The 20,105-nt window shown below is 36.9% G+C and overlaps 2 protein-coding genes across 6 annotated transcripts in view; both read right to left on the bottom strand.

Annotated features, from left to right (window-relative positions):
- The window catches only part of DIAPH2 (diaphanous related formin 2), a 931,860-nt gene that overhangs the window by 734,181 nt on the left and 177,574 nt on the right, over nucleotides 1-20,105 (bottom strand). For all 5 annotated transcript variants that reach the window (XM_025372654.1, XM_025372652.1, XM_025372653.1 and 2 more), the window contains one exon: nucleotides 4,477-4,616. In XM_025372654.1, coding sequence (XP_025228439.1) covers nucleotides 4,477-4,616 — 140 coding nt within the window. The remainder of the gene's footprint in view (nucleotides 1-4,476; nucleotides 4,617-20,105) is intronic.
- RPA4 (replication protein A4) lies at nucleotides 485-1,984 on the bottom strand. Its single transcript, XM_025372657.1, has one exon. The coding sequence runs from the start codon at nucleotides 1,585-1,587 to the stop codon at nucleotides 802-804; it is 786 nt and encodes a 261-aa protein (XP_025228442.1). The 5' UTR covers nucleotides 1,588-1,984; the 3' UTR covers nucleotides 485-801.

The raw sequence follows: 20,105 nt of genomic DNA, 5'->3' as shown, positions 1-20,105 counted from the left end.
TCCTATGACTTGCTTCCCTAACCTCCTAAAAATTACCTTGTTATACATAAAACAGAGCATTTAGTAAAATAAATAATACACCAGCACATCAAACTTACAGAAACTCTGGCATCCATTTACCATGCAAGTACAATAAATTGTAATTTCATCCAAATACCACGTCATGTATGAAATAATCATTAAACCTCACCACATTAAAAAAAATTCAAAGATAACCTGGCAAAAATGATTTATTTAAACATAGTATAATCTTATTTTAAGAAAACATAAATTCATAGTAATGAGAGCAAATCACACATAAATGTTTGAACTGAGCATTAGAATTCACAAATTAATATCTTCAGCTCATTTGAATTAATGAAGTACTAAATACTATATTGAACAAGAGATAATATCATTATACGCTAAATCCAAACATGGAAAATAACTCTAACATAAAAACAAGCAAGACTTTTTGTTGTTGTCGTTTTTTGTCTTTTTTTGGGAAAAGAAGCTCCAACACAATTAAATAATACATTTCTACATTTTCTGTAGTTTTTCTTCCCCCGAAATCATCATGTTTCCATTAGCTTGCTAGTAAATCCTACAGAGTTGTCAATTTATCCATCACCGTCTCTCTCTCAGCTTCAAATATAGAAAATCTGAAGAGTTCAAAGCAGTTAGAAAAGCAGCGAGTTGACAAAGAATGCCACTTGAGATTTTTTTTTTTTTTTAGTCCTACTTCCTAAAAAGTCAACAGGTCAAAATTACTCTCAGCTGGATGCAAGGATCTTTGGAAAAGGAAAGGATGTTTTCCCTGCCTCAATCAGCAGATTTAAAATGCTCCTGATCCACAGTGGGATAGATGTGGCCCTCGACCGTGAGATATTCAATCGCTTCCTTAATGGCCTTGAGGCTAAGGTCGCAGAGCTGAGCTTGGAGCTCATAGATGCTCTTCCCTTCCTGTTGAGGACACTCATGAATCAAACGCAGCACTTCGTCCCGGATGAAACTGCGGTGACTCTCATCGTTATCCCCAGCATCATCCACTTCCGATGGAAACACAGGCACACTTTCTACAGTGGTATCACGACGGGCTTTATCCAGCATCATGTGTGCATTGACCGTTTCCAGAATATGCACAGTGAACTCGTTCATGTCCTCTAGGACATGAATTTTCAATACCTCAAGGGTCTTTGTTCCCGTGGGACATTTGAGGATACCAAACACTTTGACATATGCTCCGACTGACAGTGGAGTCACTTGCTTGACTTTTTCTCTACCAAACCACTGTCGGGCCTCGATTGGTTTCGCGGTCATATCATCAATTTTGTAACAAATGTGATTTGAAGCCTTCTCTGCCCCTCTGATTACCCCCACGATGGAGACCTGGGAAACTATAATTCCCCTAACCTTGAACACAGTGTCAAACACAGTAGAGCTGAGAAGCTGGTTCACATTACACGGTACAACGTCCTGAATTCGGACCTTAGGTCTTTGGGTCTTAATAGCAGGAGCTGCATCTCTCTCACACAGTTGGTCACTGCCTCCACTCTCTCCATCAGCAGCAGAAATGCTGCCATAGCTCCCAAACCCACTGTTACTCATCTTCAAGACAGTTCAGGCCGAGGAGAAGGTGGGCTTTGGCTCGTCTAGGGCTCCACGGACAGCTTTGAGTTCTCCACAGAAGGCTTTGAGCTCTCCACAGAAGGCTTCAAGCTGTCTGAAAGGCTACGACTGAATGCTGGGAGCCTGAGGACGTGACAAGCTTCACGCTACCTGTGGACCAATCAGCTACCAGAATGCGTCTGCTTCCAGCCAGTCAGGGTCGGCCACCTTCTCACCTGATGGCATAATCCTTCCCTGTGTGTCAGTGGTTGCTACATTCTAAAAGCCCCACACGAGGGGAGCCCTGTTGCTTAGCTGGTCAAAGCGCCTATCTAGTAAAAGTCCCACATGTAATTTCAAGCAAGCCTTTCCCAACATCTCTATAAAAATGCATTTTTACTAGTCCCCCTCTTCATTTCTTAATGCTACAACTTCTACAATTACTTTTTTTTTTTTTTTTTTTTTTTTTTGAGACGGAGTCTCGCTGTGTCTCCCAGACTGGAGTGCAGTGGCGTGATCTCGGCTCACTGCAAGCCCCGCCTCCCGGGTTCACGCCATTCTCCCGCCTCAGCCTCCCAAGTAGCTGGGACTACAGGCGCCCGCCACCACGCCCGGCTAGTTTTTTGTATTTTTAGTAGAGACGGGGTTTCACCATGTTAGCCAGGATAGTCTCGATCTCCTGACCTCGTGATCCACCCGCCTCGGCCTCCCAAAGTGCTGGGATTACAGGCTTGAGCCACCGCGCCCGGCCTACAATTACTTTTAAAAGACTCATTTATTCATTCATTCAAACAACAATGCAACAGAAATTTTAGGAGCATGAAGTGCTTGGCAAAACGGTAGAGTGCTGTACGTTATGTGCAGGGGGAAAAATGCACCACCGTGGTTACTGTTCTCAAGAATTCACGTCCCCCGTTCATTCAAACCGTTAAAACCAGGAGCATTGGGCCGGGTGCAGTGGCTCACGCCTGTAATCCTAGAACTTTGGGAGGCCGAGGCAGATGGAGTACTTGAGGTCAGGAGTTCAAGACCAGCCTGTCAACGTGGTGAAACCCCGTCTCTACTAAAAATACAAAAATTAGGCAGGCGAGGTGGTGCACACTTGTAATCTCAGCTACCGGAGAAGCTGAGGCAGGAGAATCACTTGAACCCAGGAGGCAGAGGTTGCAGTGAACCGAGACAGCGCCACTGCACTCCAGCCTGGGTGACAAGAGCAAAACTCCATGTCAAAAACAAACAAACAAACAAACAAAAAAACCTAGGAGTATTTTTTAAGAAATAGCAAGACAATCGTCTTTCAATGATTATCATACTCTAAGATAAGTCACATCTTAACACTGGCTTTTTAAAATTTTTTGTTGTTTTAAAATTGTAATTTTCCAGGTATTTTTGCCAAGTGCACTATAAATAAGTAATTAATATATTTCAATTTATACATAAATCCAAACTGAATGACTGAGCTCTAAATTATTTTCAAGGCTCTGTGGAAAGGACAGAAAAGTACAAGATTTAGGCCTATTACATATTAGGGAAAACATGGATAAAATCACAGTAAGTTTTTTATATACTCTTACAGAGTAAATTTTGAACTTCTAGCAGTTATACAAATAGATCCCAGATTTTTTTTGTTTCGTTTTGTTTTGTTTTGAGACAGGGTCTGGCTCTGTCTCCCAGGTTGGAGTGCAGTGGCGGGATCTGGGCTCACTGCAACCTCCACCTCCCGGGCTCAGGTGATCCTCCCACCTCAGCCTCCTGAATACCTGGGACCACAGGCACACACCACCACATCTAGCTGACTTTTTTGTATTTTTAGTAGAGACGGGGTTTCACCATGTTGGCCAGGCTGGTCTCAAACTCCTGGACTCAAGCAATACACTTGCCTCAGCCTCCTGAAGTGCAGGGATTACAGGTGTGAGCCACCATGCCCGGCCAAGAATGTTTTGATATTTTATTGAAATTTTGTTTCTCTTTATAAAACATTTTATTTTGGGTGTTACTGATTTAAAGGCTTAATAAAGGAACCACAGTTACTGGAATCCACCATTGGCAAGTAACCTCCTAACAATCCTTTGTAGTTAGTTAATAGCTTAAATTAGTAGAGTTTTGAGGAGTGTATTAATGCTCTCATTTCTTTTACTGGTTAAAATAATTCACTTTTTGCTATCTCAAAATTACAGAAATATGTGGAGTATATCTAAAACTTATAGAAGAACATGAAGTTATATATACCTTTCAAGTTTTAAAAGAATAAAATTGACCAGGCACGGTGGCTCACACCTGTAATCCCAGCACTTTGGGAGACCGAGGCAAGTGGATCACGAGATCAGGAGTTCGAGACCAGCCTGGCCACTATGGTGAAACCCCTTCCCTACTAAACATACAAAAATCAGCCGGGCATGGTGGTGCGCGCCTGTAGTCCCAGCTACTCAGGAGACTGAGGTAGAAGAATTGCTTGAACCTGGGAGGCGAAGGTTACAGTGAGCCGAGATCGTGCCACTGCACTCCAGCCTGAGCGACAGAGCGAGACTCCGTCTCGCACACACACACACACACAAAAGAATAAAATCATGGAGCAAATATGCTTAATTTGCTTAATAAATAAATATATAATAATTATCTGAGCCCACAAATAGAGTTCCATGTAAATGTGGACATTTAACTTCTGGCTCTATGTTAATATTTGTATTCCTAAAATTGTACATTACTGGAGATCCAACTAAATATATTTTTAAAAGTTTACAACTTCACAATCAGATGCTGCTGCTTTATTAACATCAGACTTTTAGTCAGAAAATCCTGAGGTTTAAATAACAAAACTTATTATATTCCCAAACAATTACATACACTACAAATTGTATGAATCATACCAAAATGATAATAACGACTTACCTGACTGGATTGCTGGTTAAAGAAACCCTGAGGGATTCTAGGCAATTAAGAAGTTTCTCATCTGATATACCCGATCGTAATTCATGAACATATTCTTGTGAAGACAGGGTGCATTCATGTTTGCTGTTTTTCAGCCCACCCTAAAAAATAAACAAAGATACCATTTTAGACAATGTTTTTAAAAAAATTTTTAAGTAAAATAATGCACAGAATATTTATTTTGTTATATAAAAATGTGTGCAGAGTGCTACACACTTAAAAATTCTTGATCACAGAATTGATGTGTTAAAATTGTGTTGTATATATCTCAACATTTTCCTCGACCTCATTTAAAAAAAAAATTACAGTGCTGGTGCTCATGACCTGAATAGAATATGAACTTGAATTACACAAAGTGTCACTGACAGGGGTGCTTAAATTTACAATTCAGGCATTAGAATTAATATTAGCTAGTCCTCCTTAACCCAGAGGATAAGCATTCAAAAATCATCTTATTAATTTTCCTAGTTAAGATATGTACATTTGATTCCACAAAATCCAGCAAATAAAATTTAATATATACCATTATACATAACCCACATCTATTGAAAGATATCAGAGTTATCAGCCTTTCTAAAAAAAAAGTGAAAACAGTTATTAAAATGTAAAACAATATAGTCTCCAATTAGCATGTTAATTAATCAAATCAGTTGAAAGCATTCACCAGTTCCCAATTATTCCTCTCTGTTACTCTCAGGTTGTAGATTAATCTTAAAAAGTCATTAAATACATTTATCTGATAGTAACTAGTTTTTAACTTAATTTTCAATATAGACGGAGTTATTTCTAGAACTCATCTCATCACTGCTCCTTAACTTCATCATCTTGCTATAACTATATAAGTAGTTCAGGGAAAAGGCTGGGAGGAAAACATTGTCAACACATTCACTATACTAATACCTCATAGTTTCACATTCTAGACGCACCTAATCATAATTGCCCCTTTCCTATACTGTAAATGTATATCCCTGAATTAAGACTCCAAGCTTGAGTCCCATTTTACAGGTTCATACAAATTACACTCAGTTTCTGCTAAACATCTAAGGATACTTACCATAAAATAACATCATTAGGATATGATATATTATCATAAGAAATATAATATTATAAGGAGATTATAAGGAAAGGAATTTTTCCCCATTGGGTAGAGGTATTATCATTAGAGGATACGACATTTAAAATAAAAAAAACAATGTTAATAATGAGAAATGAGTTCCCTATGGTTTCACACTATTTGGGTTTTGATTGAGAATGCCTCCTCAATGTAGAAAGTGTTAATCATTCTTAATTTCTGAATTTTAAAAATCCCATTAAATGCTAAATTTTTTAAGTCTGATAAAGGCTTATAACATATAGGGGAACTCTATTCCCTTAGAGCTGTGGCACCATTATCATTATTATAGCACTTAAAATATTGTGGTAGAGGTCATTATTTGTGTCTGTCTCACTTCTACATTGGGAACTCCATCTATGCCACATAACTAACACAGGTCATGAATTTAGTGAGCCTCAATAAAAGTGTGTTATTATTGAACTTCTCCATAATAACTGCAGAACAAGGAATACGATTTCACTTTTAGCTCCTATATTTTGTATAATGGCCACTGACTTGGTATTTCTTGCTTTGTTATGAGATACAGTAGATGTTAAAAATATATTGGATGGGCCAGGGATGGTGGCTCACACCTGGAATCCCAGCACTTTGGGAGGCTGAGGCGGGTGGAACACTTGAGGTCAGGGGTTCGAAATCAGCCTGGCCAACGTAGTGAAACTCCGTCTCTATTAAAAATACAAAAATTAGCCAGGCGTGGAGGCACATGCCTGTAATCCCAGCAACTTGGGAGGCTAAGACACGAGAATAGCTTGAACCCAGGAGGCGGAGGTTGCCAGTGAGCTGAGATCCCGCCACAGCCCTCCAGCCTGAGCCACAAAGCAAGACTCCGTCTCCTCCACAAATAAAAAAGTATACTGGACGAATCATCATCACCTAAATGGCACAGTAAGTAAAACCATCACTGAGAGATCATGTCCATATTCCTGTAACTTCCTTACGCATCTATTATTCCACAAGGAATAACAGCAAGTAAATATTTAAAGCATAATTTTGCAAATTCAAAATTATAGTTTTATTTTTGCTCGGCCAACTCACTTTCTACAGCAATACAAAGTTCATCAGTAACAAGGGATCTATTTACTACATATGCCAGTCTGAAAACTACTAGTAAAAGGAATTAAAGTTTTCAAGTCTGTAGTCACACACCACTTTCATATAATCCTCAAAGTTATTTTTAAATTAATATATAAAAAGGCACCACTAATCCTCCCCTAGGGGATTGTATATGGAATTTAACCCTGTTGAGTGACCGTTGTATTTTGCAGTTTTCTCTGCCTTGAAAACCCTTACCCCAACCTCTCTATTGCTGGCTCCCATCATTCTAATCACAGCCCCATAGTCTTCTCCCCACCCCACATTCTAATTATCATCGCAACACCATTTTAAATATCATTTACGATATTACCTCTATGAAAATTTATTTTTGTAATTCAGTTGTTTACTGTCTTCCGCACTAAAACACAAGCTCTTATAAGACAGGATTCTTGCCTGCCTTGTTCACCACTGTACCCTCAGATCTTAAGACAGTGTTTAAGTAAGCACTCAATACATATTTCCTGGATGGATGGATGGATGGATGGATGGATGGATGGATGGATGGATGGAGAATAAACAAAAGGGTGGATGAGTGATGAGTTTCAACTTGTTGAAGATTCTAAGCTTAGTTTTGCTTCAGAATATTATAGTTCTGAGACTTTCAGTTATAATATATTCAAAGATGCTGAATATAGAACAGGTAAACTGAGACACTGTATTGCATGCTGAGGACAGCTCAGAGGTATTTCATATTGGGCATCTCATGGACACAGAACAATCTACTCAGAAAATGTTGGTTCCCTTTTTCTAATTGATTCCCTTCAGGATTAGTCTAATTGGAACATATGGTCATGGCCGAGGTACTCCTTATAGACAAGTGAGCCAGCCCATCACTTTGTGGCTCACTCCCACCCAAGTCTTAGAAACAAGCTTAAATTATATAATTTAGGATCCTCTCTGGTTATAAAGAATGGAAGCAAACAATCTACTGGAGCATGACAGAGAATATACAACTTTATAGAACAGACGCCTTTTACCAAGCTTAGAAAGACTTTGAGATTTTAACATAAGTTCATATTTGAAAGTTATAAAAATATGATAGCAAGCTAAGGCTGGACTGGCCCTTAAAGATCGGTTCTTCTGATACCCTCATTACAAAAATGAGGAATCCAAGTAATTGCCTAAGTTCACATAATTAGTAAGAGTATGAGACTAAAACAAATATTCTGGTCCTTGGATAGCTCCTTTCTCTACTATATACTACTTTTTCTCAATTTTGAATAAAATGTTAAAGCAACAAATATTTAATTCTGAAATCTCTATTACAAAATGTCAAGGTGTCAAAGTACCTTCAGCATAATCAATATGGTGCAAGATAATATTTTTAAAATCACCTAAAAACAAAATAGTGCAATACATTAGTTCTCATAATACTTAATAGGGCTGTAATACAAGAATGGCTTATTAACATCCTGTTCTGATACTGAACAAAGGAAACAACTAGATAATGGATGGGTAATAATGGAAATTTTAATTAGCTGCTCTGTATGAGATTAATGAAAATTACCACTGTGCCCATTTGATCTTTAAAAAATAATGCAGACAAAGTTAGCAATTAGCGTACATCATGCTATTCCAAACCTAGGTGAACAAAGAGCTTTCCTAATTTGAAGCCATTCCTTAATTTGAAAATCATTAGGATGGAGATACTAGTCAATGTGACTGTGCTTGTATTATTTTAAGACAGTAAACAAATAATCAAAAGGTACTTTGAGTCAGTTTAATAGTCACAGATTCCCCTTGCTCTGATATGAAATGGTAAAATCAACAGCAGAGAAGCAATATTCTAAGAAAGAACACTTTTAGTTTGCAGTGGAGATAACCACTTCTGAGTTTAGATGGACTTAGTCTGAGTATGGTCTGTCATTTTTAAATGTAAAAACAGATTTACTTACAATTTGAGAAAAGGCTTTATGGTTCTTAGCTGTAAAGGTATCTTGCTGCAGACACTAGACAGAACTATTGATTGTACACAAGTCTTTTCAGCTACAGCATGCACACAGATAGCAATTACTATCAGGGATGTCATTTTCAAATAGGATGGACAATATTTTCATGAAAACAGTAATTTTGTTAGTGTTATTGACCACGATTTATAAATCCTAATGAAGTCCATTTCTTTGGCTATTTTAATCAAATGAGTTTCTTATCTATCATTGTGTTCTCTGAAAATATAACGCTATAGATTAACATATTTGGGATTATATCTACAGAGGTTCACACTGTTGTTCTTGGAGGCTCCTACAGCTTTCAAACATAAGAAATCAAAATGCCATTTTCATCATCATCAGTTCCTTGAGTTCAAGGAGGAAAGGGAGACACAAAATACGTGCCATATCCAAGTGAATCTATTTATTTATTCTGATAGCTGTATATTTGGTGGAATAGAGAATGCTATATATTGCAGAACCTTTAGATGGCTTCTCTCCATTTTTGTAAGAAAGCCATCTCTTACTGGCAGAGTAATAGAGTTATGTAATTTATGTATCAAAAATATAAAAATATATTAAAATCAATTTATATAATAAAACTTAAAATAATTTAAAATGCAATTTGCACTGAAAAATATTTTTTAATGGCACAAAAAAATGTAGGGTAAAAGATACTACATATTACCAATTGAAGTCTACAAGAAAAAAAACTACACAGAAAATTACTGTCATGAGATTAACTTCATATTGTGTCATTTCCCATTGCAGGAAACACTGTTTCTAACTAAGGCATTTTCAGAGGATGAAAATAATAGGCAAAACGAGAGAATATATCCCAAATTATAGGGCAGAGGTGATAAAAGCTTTTCTACAGCAATGTATAAGCATCATAATTCTTCAGATTATATGTGCCATTTTTCCCAAAAGAATTTGAATAAGTTTATTAAAATATGATCAGCTAAAATGTTTCATGAAAGAAAAGTATAAGGTTTTCTATGATGAAATCATTTATTGTTCCCTTATTGAAGCTTTTGTATATTAAATATCAATTAAGCATTTCATCCCCAAATTACAGACTCTTAGACTGTCACAGAACAAATATTTAGATCATTTTCTGAGCACTTCTATTACAGATCGTGTATCTCTGATTCAAATGCTTGGGACCAGAAGTGTTTCAGAATTCTGGTTTTCTCCAATTTTGTAATCTTTGCAAATACATAATGAGATATTTTGCAGACAGGACTCAAGTTGAAACACGATATTTATTTTTGTTGTATATGCACCTTATACAAATAGCCTGAAGATAATTTCATACAATGATTTTAATAATTTTGTATATGAAACAAAGTTTTGGCTACATTTTAGCTGCAGCTCAACACATGAGGTCAGGTGTGGAATATTCCATTTGTGGCATCATGTTGGTTCTCAAAGTTTTGGAATTTGGAGCATTTTGGATTTTGGATTAGAGATGCTCAGCCTGTATTAGAAATGTCAAGTACACAAACTCTAAACATAGTTTTAAATTCTGTGTCCATATTGTTACCTCTTATGTTATGAAAGACATATTTAACCAATAGAGTATAGAGGAAAATACTTCATAATAATTTCAAATAATTACTCAGTTAAATATTCAAAAAGTTTAGATTTTAACATTAAATGAAACAAAAAGGTGATATTTTAAAGTAGAATATTAATCCCAAAACACTAACCTTCGTTTCTTTGAAAACAACAGCCTCATTTGACCTAGATACTCTCAGAGATATGGACAACTGAAGGCTAAACTATCATTAACTGATTTCCTAGTGAAAGCAAACTAAAATATTCAATGATAATCAATATTAGTCAATCTGGATAATAAGCAATCAATTTGACATATTTCTTTTTCATATCAATAATGTATAGTCTATTCTATACTTAAAATCCACACATACTTCTCTTTTAAAACTAGTGTTAAGCAATTATGGTGAACAGTAGGCATACGGGTGAATAATAGCAAGTAAATCTTTAAAACCGTGAAGTGTGTCTACTAGTATTTTCTATGAGCCCCTATCATTATCCATGGTACTTGAGGCAAAACAAATACACATTAGGTTTCTCTTTTATTTGACAGAGGCCTTTGAGATATATCAGATAATCAAATGTAAAAAGATATAAAGTCAGGGGTTCTTATCCTGGGGTCTAAATTTAGGGGGTATGTGAATTTGTAAAGGAAAAAATATTTTCAGTAACCTCTTACTTAAATCTAGTACTTCTTTCAACTATGAATATAGGAAACAGATTACAGTGGTATTAGCAGCCCCTGCAACTTGGTCACCAAGTCACATATACTTTCCTGTTGTACCATACATACTACATTTGTGAAAATACCTTAACTATCATTTATGCTTATCAATTCTTCAAAATTACTTGAGTCATACAACCTGCCACTTTATCTTGTTATTTAATAAATATTGTAAAGAAGTACAATTACTGTGTCTCAATTTTTTAATCAAACTATTTTCAGATATTTGAAATATGCATGCAGTTCTAAGAAATAATGCAGAGAGATCCCTTTTCCCCAATGGTAACATCTTGGTAATCTATATTACGATATCATGACTGGGATACTGACATTGATAAAACCCATCTATCTTATTTAAATTTCCCTAGTTTTATTTGTACTTATTTATGTGTGTATTTTATATGTGTGTGTGTGTATATATATATATATGCACTTCTATGCAGTGTTGTCATGTGTAGATTCAGGTATACAAACACCACAACCAAGATATGGAACAGTTCCATCACCACAAGGATCCCCCAAGTAGGGCTTTCAATAACCACATCCATCTCCCTCCCACAGCCCTCCACCCCAGCAACCACTAACCTATTCCCCATTTCTATCATTTTTTTCAAAAGTATCATTTATAAATGGAATCACATCAAGTTGAAAAGCTTCTGCAAAGCAAACGATCAACAAAGAGACAACAGAATAGGAAAACATATCTGCAAACTATACATACATCTGACAAGAGATTAATAACCAAAATATTTAAGAAGCTCAAGCAACTCAATAGGAAAGATCTAATAATATGATTTTTTTTAATGGGCAAAAGATCTCAATAGATATGTCTCAAAAGAAGACATACAAAAGACAAACAGGTATATGAAAAGGTGCTCAATATCATTCATTGTTGGAGAAAAGCAAATCAAAACTACAATGAGATATCATCTCACCCCAGTTAAAATGGCTTGTATCCATCCAAAAGAAAGGCAATGACAAATGCTAATGAGGATGTGGAGAAAAGGGAACCCTCATACACTGTTGGTGGGAATGTAAATTAGTACAACCACTATTGAAAACAGTATGGAGGTTCCTCAAAAAACTAACAATTGAGCTACCATTTGGTCCAGCATTCCCACTGCTGGGTATATGCCAAAAAGAAAGAATCAGTATATTGAAGAGCTATCTGCACTCCCATATTTATTGCAGCACTATTCACAATAGCAAAGATTTGGAAACAACCTAAGTGTCCATCTACAGACAAATGGATAAAGAAAACGTGGCACAGGGGCCGGGCACAGTGGCTCACACCTGTAATCCCAGCACTTTGGGAGGCCGAGGCGGGTGAATTGCCTGAGGTCAGGAGTTTGAGACCAGTCTGGCCAATGTGGTGAAACCTTGTCTCTACTAAAAATACAAAAAGATTAGCCAGACGTGATGGCATACACCTGTAATCCCAGATACTTGGGAGGCTGAGATGGTAATTGCTTGAACAGGGGAGGTGGAAGTTGCAGAGCCAAGATCACCCCACTGCACTCCAGCCTGGGTGACAGAGCAAGACTCTGTCTCAAAAAAAAAAAAAAAAGAAAAGGAAAAAGAAAATGTAGCACATATACACAATGGCATACTATTCAGCCAGAAAAAAAAGAATGAGATCCCATCATTTGCAACAACGTGGATGGAACTGAAGGACATTAGGTTAAGTGAAATAAGCCAGGCAAAGAAAGACAAACATCTCATGTTCTCATTTGTGGGAGCAAAAATTTAAAACAATTGAACTCATGGAGATAAGAGAGTAGAATGATAGTTGCCAGAGGCTGGGAAGTGGACCGGGAGGGGAAGTGGGGATAGTTAATGGGTACAAAAGTATAGTTTAACAGAATGAGTAAGATCTAGCATTTGACAGCACAATAGGGTGACTATAGTCAACAATAATTTACTGTACAATTAAAGATAACAAAAAGAATTTGTTGGAATGTTTATAATAGAAATAAATGATAAATGCTTGAGGTGATGGACACTCCATTTACCCTGATGTGATTATTATGCATTGTATGCCTGTATCAAAACATCTCATGTACCCCTTAAGTATATATACCTACTATGTACCTATAAAGAAAAGGAATGTCATTTATATGAAATCATACTATATGTAACCTTTTAGCACATGAGCTTCTTCCATTCACCATAATGCCCTGGAAAGGCACACAAGTTATTGTGTGTATCAATAGTTTGTACCTGTTTATTGCCATATAGTATCCCATAGTATGGATAATACAGTTTATTTAACCACTCACCCATTAAAGAACATTTAGGCTGTTTCCAATTTTTATCTACTATGAATAAAACTATGAACATCCAATGCACAGGTTTTTGTGTGAACATATGTGTTTATGTCTCTGGAATGTGTCATAATTTCTAAAAACAATTTTATAAGTATATTTTAATATGATTGGTTTCCTTTATAATCCTATGTCCTTTGTGTTTTACATCTAAAAATATGATTCTAAAAAGGTTCCCATAAATTCACCAACTTTCAGAGGGGCCCATGGCACAAAACAAGTAAGAACCCTTCTAGTAGCCTGTTACCTCTATTTTGGAATTACACTGCCTTTACTCCACCCACTGTCCTAGGAAAGAAGAAAAAGTATACTACCATTTTAAATAGAGAAAGTTCATGTATGTAAATAACGACTTTAAAAAATGGGCAGGATTTGATCAATGATAATGTCCAACAGGATAACCAATACATTTCACATAGGCAATCTCTTCATTGTACTGCTTAAAGATAGGAACAACACTAAGACTTACCAACATTTGTTGTGTTGGGGCAAAGATTATGAAGGTATTTAAATAAAATGGTTTCCCTCTCTGCTTTACCATTTTGTAAATCCAATTCCAAGAGTAACTTTAGACAGTATAACAAAGCAAGTTTAATAATACTTTTGCAGATTATAAATGTTTCCTACAGCCTAGATATAAACTGCATTTTAAGTAGGTAATGAAGCTATAAATTGTAAATGAAATAAATATTCCTTTCACAAAACAAAAAATTACCCTATTATTTTCAAAACACTAGCCTTCTAAACATTTTAGTAAGTGTTATCAGACAAAATGAACACACTGAATTTTATCAGTTCCTTGTCTACCTGCTGATGGGAGGTAGTGCACCAATAGTAAAATGGCCAAAGGATAGGAAAACAAGGAAAAATAAAAAGAAATGTAACTAATTGACATGTTAATAAATGGATGTGTGCTTCCAGCACTGAATGGGGTTGATAGATTTAGAGATCAAGGATACCTTACACTTGTATAGCAAAAACAGCTTTCACAACTTTTCCTGCATAATATTTCATCTGAATCTAACAACAGGGAAGATATTACTAAAATCATGTTTTCTTCAGCTGTGAAAATTGAGTCACGGAGAAGTCATGTCTCGTCTGAGACTATATCTAACTGTCAGAAGCAAGGCTAGAACCCAAGCTATAGAGTCGCTCTCTGAGGACAGTATGAAACCATCTTCAAAGAGGCATAATTTGTTCCCAAAGGAAGATTATAACAAAAAGGGAAAAGCAGGCAAAAGTTTCCAAAATATTCCTTACCTTAATAGCTGTATGAATTTAGTCAAGTGATTACTTGACTTCCTGGGCCTGAGGTTCCTTATCGGCAAAATGGGAACAATAAAGCATCTACCCTCCTCAGGCTTGTCATAAGGGTGAATAAGGATCCTGGTCAAACATAAGGTCTGGTATATAATAAGCACTTAACTAATGTTTGGTGCCATTATATATTATTTTATCATTAATTAGTGAGCACTTTCATTGCCTAGTTAACTGCTCATGTTACAAAGTTATTAGTTTCTGTTCACCAAAATTATTCAAGCAAAGACCTGCCACTAGGTCTGAGATGCTGGAAAAGGATTCTTACCTTAGGTAGGAGAAGACTCTTATTTTCTTTTTTTTTTTTTTTTTTTTTTGAGATGGAGTACAGTGGCGGAATCTCGGCTCACTGCAACCTCCGCCTCCTGGGTTCAAGTGATTCTCCTGCCTCAGCCTCCTGAGCAGCTGGGACTACAGATGTGCGCCACCACGTCCAGCTAATTTTTGTATTTTTAGTGGAGACGGGGTTTCACCATGTTGGCCAGGCTGGTCTCGAACTCCTGACCTTGTGATCCACCCACCTCGGCCTCCCAAAGTGCTGGAATTACAGGCATGAGCCACTGCACCCAGCCTGAGAAGACCATTATTTTCAAATTATTCTGGGGGTCCATGGAGTTCCTTGAGGTGTTTTCAGGGTTGCCTTGGAGGATGAGGGAATATGCAAAAAGGAAGGCTCCTGGGGAGACTTCCCAAGTCTCTGCTCCCCCAATAATGAGGGCATTTACACATTTATCTTCTAATTTATTCATATCCCACATATGATTTTTTATGAATAAGCTGTTCTGATGTTAAATAAAATAAGGTTTTAAACCCACTGAGCTAGATGATCCCAAAGGTCCTGCCCTGTTGAATCTATGATTTGGAATATGCCACTATATGCATACTAAAGCAAAAGCTTTTCTTCTTTAAAGTATAAAATTTTAATTGGACACTATATTCTCTGCACACACATTGATTATATAGATTCTCAGTTTCTTTTCACAAAATAGACTACAGAGACACAAGGCATCTATCTCTTATTGTGTATATGGTACACTTTTTGTAATAGAATATTACCAGTCAACATGAATTGACTTCCCATGAGGTTCCAAGCACTGAGAGTACAGATAAGCAACGATATATCCTCACCATCCCAGCAGAGCTTATTCAGGTGTGGTAAGCAACAACATGCAGACCACTGTCAATGTGATAAGTGCCCTCAAAATAGATAGGGGGTGGTACGGGAGTTTGAAGGTCCAAGGACTTGACTCTATGTGGGGGAAGAAGGTCTGCCCAGCTGTAAAAACTGTTCACCAAAGGTAGATAAGGCTATTTCAGTCAGAAATTACAAAAAATATTGAGTCATAATACAACATGCTATGTTTGAGGATTTGCTAGATCAAGATACCCGGAGCTCACAGCAATGTTACTCAAACTGGGATTCTTGAACATAGTCTTAATCATCCCTGAGTCTGGTAAGGTAATGTTAAAATTCTGCAGTTTCATTTCTTAATATGATAAAGCTAAGCATAAGCTGGATCATCTAGATAACTACCTTATAACCAAGTCCTGCCAACTAATCTCAGCATCCATATATGCACACTGTTACCAGGAAGTACAACTTTCATTATCGCTGGCTAATGAGATGGCCTTAGTGTGAAAACACATAGGTACCAAAATAAAGACCAAATGACATCGCAGCATGCTATACCAATCAAAATTTAACCACAGATCAGAGAACACTAGTGGCACAATTGGGTTATCCTATGGCACGGTAGGCACTGAGAACCCAAAAGTGCCCACACTGTAATATATTCACATTGTAATTGGTAATTTAGAGTCAGCAAATGATTACTTAAAATAATGTTAATTTAAATTTTATGGGTTTTGTATTTAACATGTATATTTCATAAGTTGTATAAGAGATACTGCTATAGTGTGTACCTTATGTTGCTATGTAGTTAAACAGTATAATGAAAATATTTAAAGTTAACACTGACATCTTTGAAATCAAATAGTATCTTAGTGGGATACTCTTCTGGTTAATATTTAAAAGAGGAATGACTTGCTTATATTAGCATATGTAAATTCAAAAAATATATGAAAGTTGATTGGGGGGATTTCAATAAACTAATTTTACCTAACAAATTCAAACATACGTGTTTATTTTCTACAGCAGTGATGGATGTATAGGTTATTCAAGCCTTTTGTGATAAATAATTCATTTTTGCTGCATGAACCAATTTTAGTTCTAAAATGGTATACAGTGAATCATGAAATACTGCTTACCCCAAAGTGTCCTATCCTAACTTGAAAGAACAACCTGGCCAGGTGCAGTGGCTCACGCCTGTAATCTCAACACTTTGGGAGGCCGAGGTGGGTAGATCACTTGAGGTCAGGAGTTCGAGACCAGCCTGGCCAACATGGTAAAACCCCATCTCTACTAAAAATACAAAAAATAAGTTGGGTGTGGTGGTGCGTGCCTGTAAACCCAGCTACTTGGGAGGTTGAGGCAGGAGACTCGCTTGAACCCAGGAGGCAGAGGTTGCAGTGAGCCGAGATCATGCCACCGCGCTCCAGCCTGGGTGACAGAGCAAGACTGTCTAAACAAAACAAAACAAAAAACCCAACCTGATAAGAAAACTGAGCTAGTACTTGAGCATATAGACTTCGTAGGGTTTTTATAAAAGTACAAACAATGTTCTGGCCCATAAGTGCTATATATCATGTCATAGTTAGAGGTTATGCCAATAGAAACAGCAGTATAGCATTACCCAATATGATGGCATTACTTTTACAGATTACCAACCATCTGTTTCTGCTGGTAGCATTCTTACCTCTAAGGACCTAAGTTGTGAATTTGAATATATGGAAACACACATTTCTGTTTCCTCAAAACAATTATTTTAGAAACAATATTTTTTTCATGGTTCACATTATACAATTTACTATTCTAGCATGTCATTTACTTCTCAGAGAAAAAATTAATATAATCTAACAATTCAACAGACATGCACACACGTGTCTCCAAAAGGCTTCATTTCTTTCTTCTACATTCCAAAGTAGGATATAGATACTAAATATTTTCAATAAGTAATATAATCAGTAATCTCATAGACTTTCTCACAAAATGAATGAGCCTTTCAACTTATTAAATATATTCAGCGAAGATTTTGTATAGCAAAGAATAAAAAGTACAACTCATATGATTTTTTTAACTGCATGTTTACTTGATGTTAAATATACAATTTATGCTAACCAAATCTGACATCAGTTAGTGGGCTCTGCTGCCAATTCCATATTCCTTTAAACAAGACAAGATAAAATAACAAAGAAAAGTCAGCCATCTAGAGTTCAATAGGTTAAGGCACTATTCTGACACTTCCAACTAGTACAATTAAGGGCAAAACACTCTCAAAAGAAAAGACTGCTATATGAAGTATGTCTCTGGGAAAAATAAGAAATCTTGAAAAAACAAAAACCTGAATATTCCTTAGGCTATTAGAAAAATTGGGGCATGTTGCAGGCAAGTATTAATATTGTTATGCAGATCCACTTAGTCAAGGAATATAATAAGAAATTCTAGGAGGAACGAGGCATGATCCTAAGCATTGAGAGGAATATGAACATTCACAAAGCTCCTGCCTGGCAAGAGCTCTTCATATAAGGCCAGAGACTGGCCTCATCTCTAAAAGCATGTCTAGTTACAAACTGTATTTACATACAAAAGCAACCAACAGATTACAATTGATTTACTCCCTTGATATGATACAGGAGTGAGGGGTAACTAATTTTGGAGTCATGAAAATTTGATTTGAATCCAGTAGTCTGCTACTTAAGACCACTGTTTAATTGTACAAGTAACAATTTTTTCCAGTTTCAATATATCTTATAGAATTGTTTCGAGGATTTAAATATAAATAAATGTAAAGCGTCTGGCCCTATGCCTGACACATAGTTAGGTACACAATGGACATTTATTGCCTGTCCAAACATCATCATCAGCAATATCCAATTCTTGAGTGTACTATGTGCCATTCACTGTACTACTCACTAAATTTATTATCCTAATCCATAGAAACAACCTTGGAAAGCAACAATTACACTCATTTTATAAATGGGAACAAAAATTCACAAAATTTCAAAAACTTTATCTGAGGTCACAAAGCTAGTAAGTATGAGAGATCCAAACTACGGACTATTTGAACTCCTTCCAGGAGCCTGCAAGGCCCTGGGTAATTTTTCTACAACTTCATCTGATTCCCTCCCCTGCCCCCAAATTACTAACTTCCAAACTGGTCTCTTATCTGGCACTCAAACACTCAAAACCCATTCTCACATTAGGACCTTTGCATGTGTTCTTCTTTTTGCTTAGGGGGCCCCTTTCCCGATTTTGAGCATGGTTGTCTCCTTCCCATCATTCAAATAACCCCTCCTCACACAGGCCTTCTCTGGCCAACCAATATGATGTAGCACACAACTAACTCACTTATACCTACTGTTCCATTATTGGAACAATAAGCTTGTGGGAGTTATTATATCCTACTGCTCAGGGTCATCGCCAAGGTCTGATTTTTCACATAAAAAGTCTGCAGTCTCTGGCATAAATGGGTTAAAATGTCATCTTAACAAAAAAGAACACTCAATGTTTTAGTCTTTTGGAGGCTCATTCTTATTTGGTATTTTCTTTGTTTATTCTTCTGTTGACTATCTGTCCCTCTTCACTAAGGCGTTAGGTTGTTTTTGTTTGTTTGTTTGTTTGTTTTTGAGACGGAGTGTCGCTCTGTCGCCCAGGCTGGAGTGCAGTGGCCGGATCTCAGCTCACTGCAAGCTCCGCCTCCCGGGTTTACGCCATTCTCCTGCCTCAGCCTCCCGAGTAGCTGGGACTACAGGCGCCCGCCACCTCGCCCGGCTAGTTTTTTGTATTTTTTAGTAGAGACGGGGTTTCACCATGTTCGCCAGGATGGTCTCGATCTCCTGACCTCGTTATCAGCCCGTCTCGGCCTCCCAAAGTGCTGGGATTACAGGCTTGAGCCACTGCGCCCGGCCAGGTGTTAGGTTCTTAACAAACTGGGGTTTAAAACGCTTCAAAGTATAATAGTTAATTTCTACCATTCAGATTTTAGGTAGATTTTAGTATTTGGTTCTGAATATTAGAGCTCTTTTGGAAGAACACAAAATGCATTAGAAAAAAATATCTCAGTAATCCCTTTAGAATCCCTGTAAGGTGAGACATATTATCCCCGTTTTACAGATTGGGAAAGTTCTTTAATCAAATTTGGCCATGATACACAATGACAAATGGATGTGGGAATAAAGCCTAGGGCATCTGATTTCTAGTTCAGTGTCCTATCCATTCGTCTTTCTCTCTCATGACTTCGGCAGTTCTCACTGTCCTAAAATGCAGTCCAGGATTGCTTATTCTCCAAAGGACTGGCTCAGTTGTCAAGGCCACAAAGATACAGAACTCACACAAAAATTCACTGCTTTAGTTTGGGGATTTAACACAGTAATGCAATTTCAGAGAACAACAACCCAGCACACACACA

This window comes from Theropithecus gelada, chromosome X (assembly GCF_003255815.1).
Source record: "Theropithecus gelada isolate Dixy chromosome X, Tgel_1.0, whole genome shotgun sequence".
Classification (NCBI taxonomy): domain Eukaryota; kingdom Metazoa; phylum Chordata; class Mammalia; order Primates; family Cercopithecidae; genus Theropithecus; species Theropithecus gelada.
Note: the sequence above shows the minus strand (reverse complement) of the source record. Positions and strands in the feature narration are given on the sequence as shown.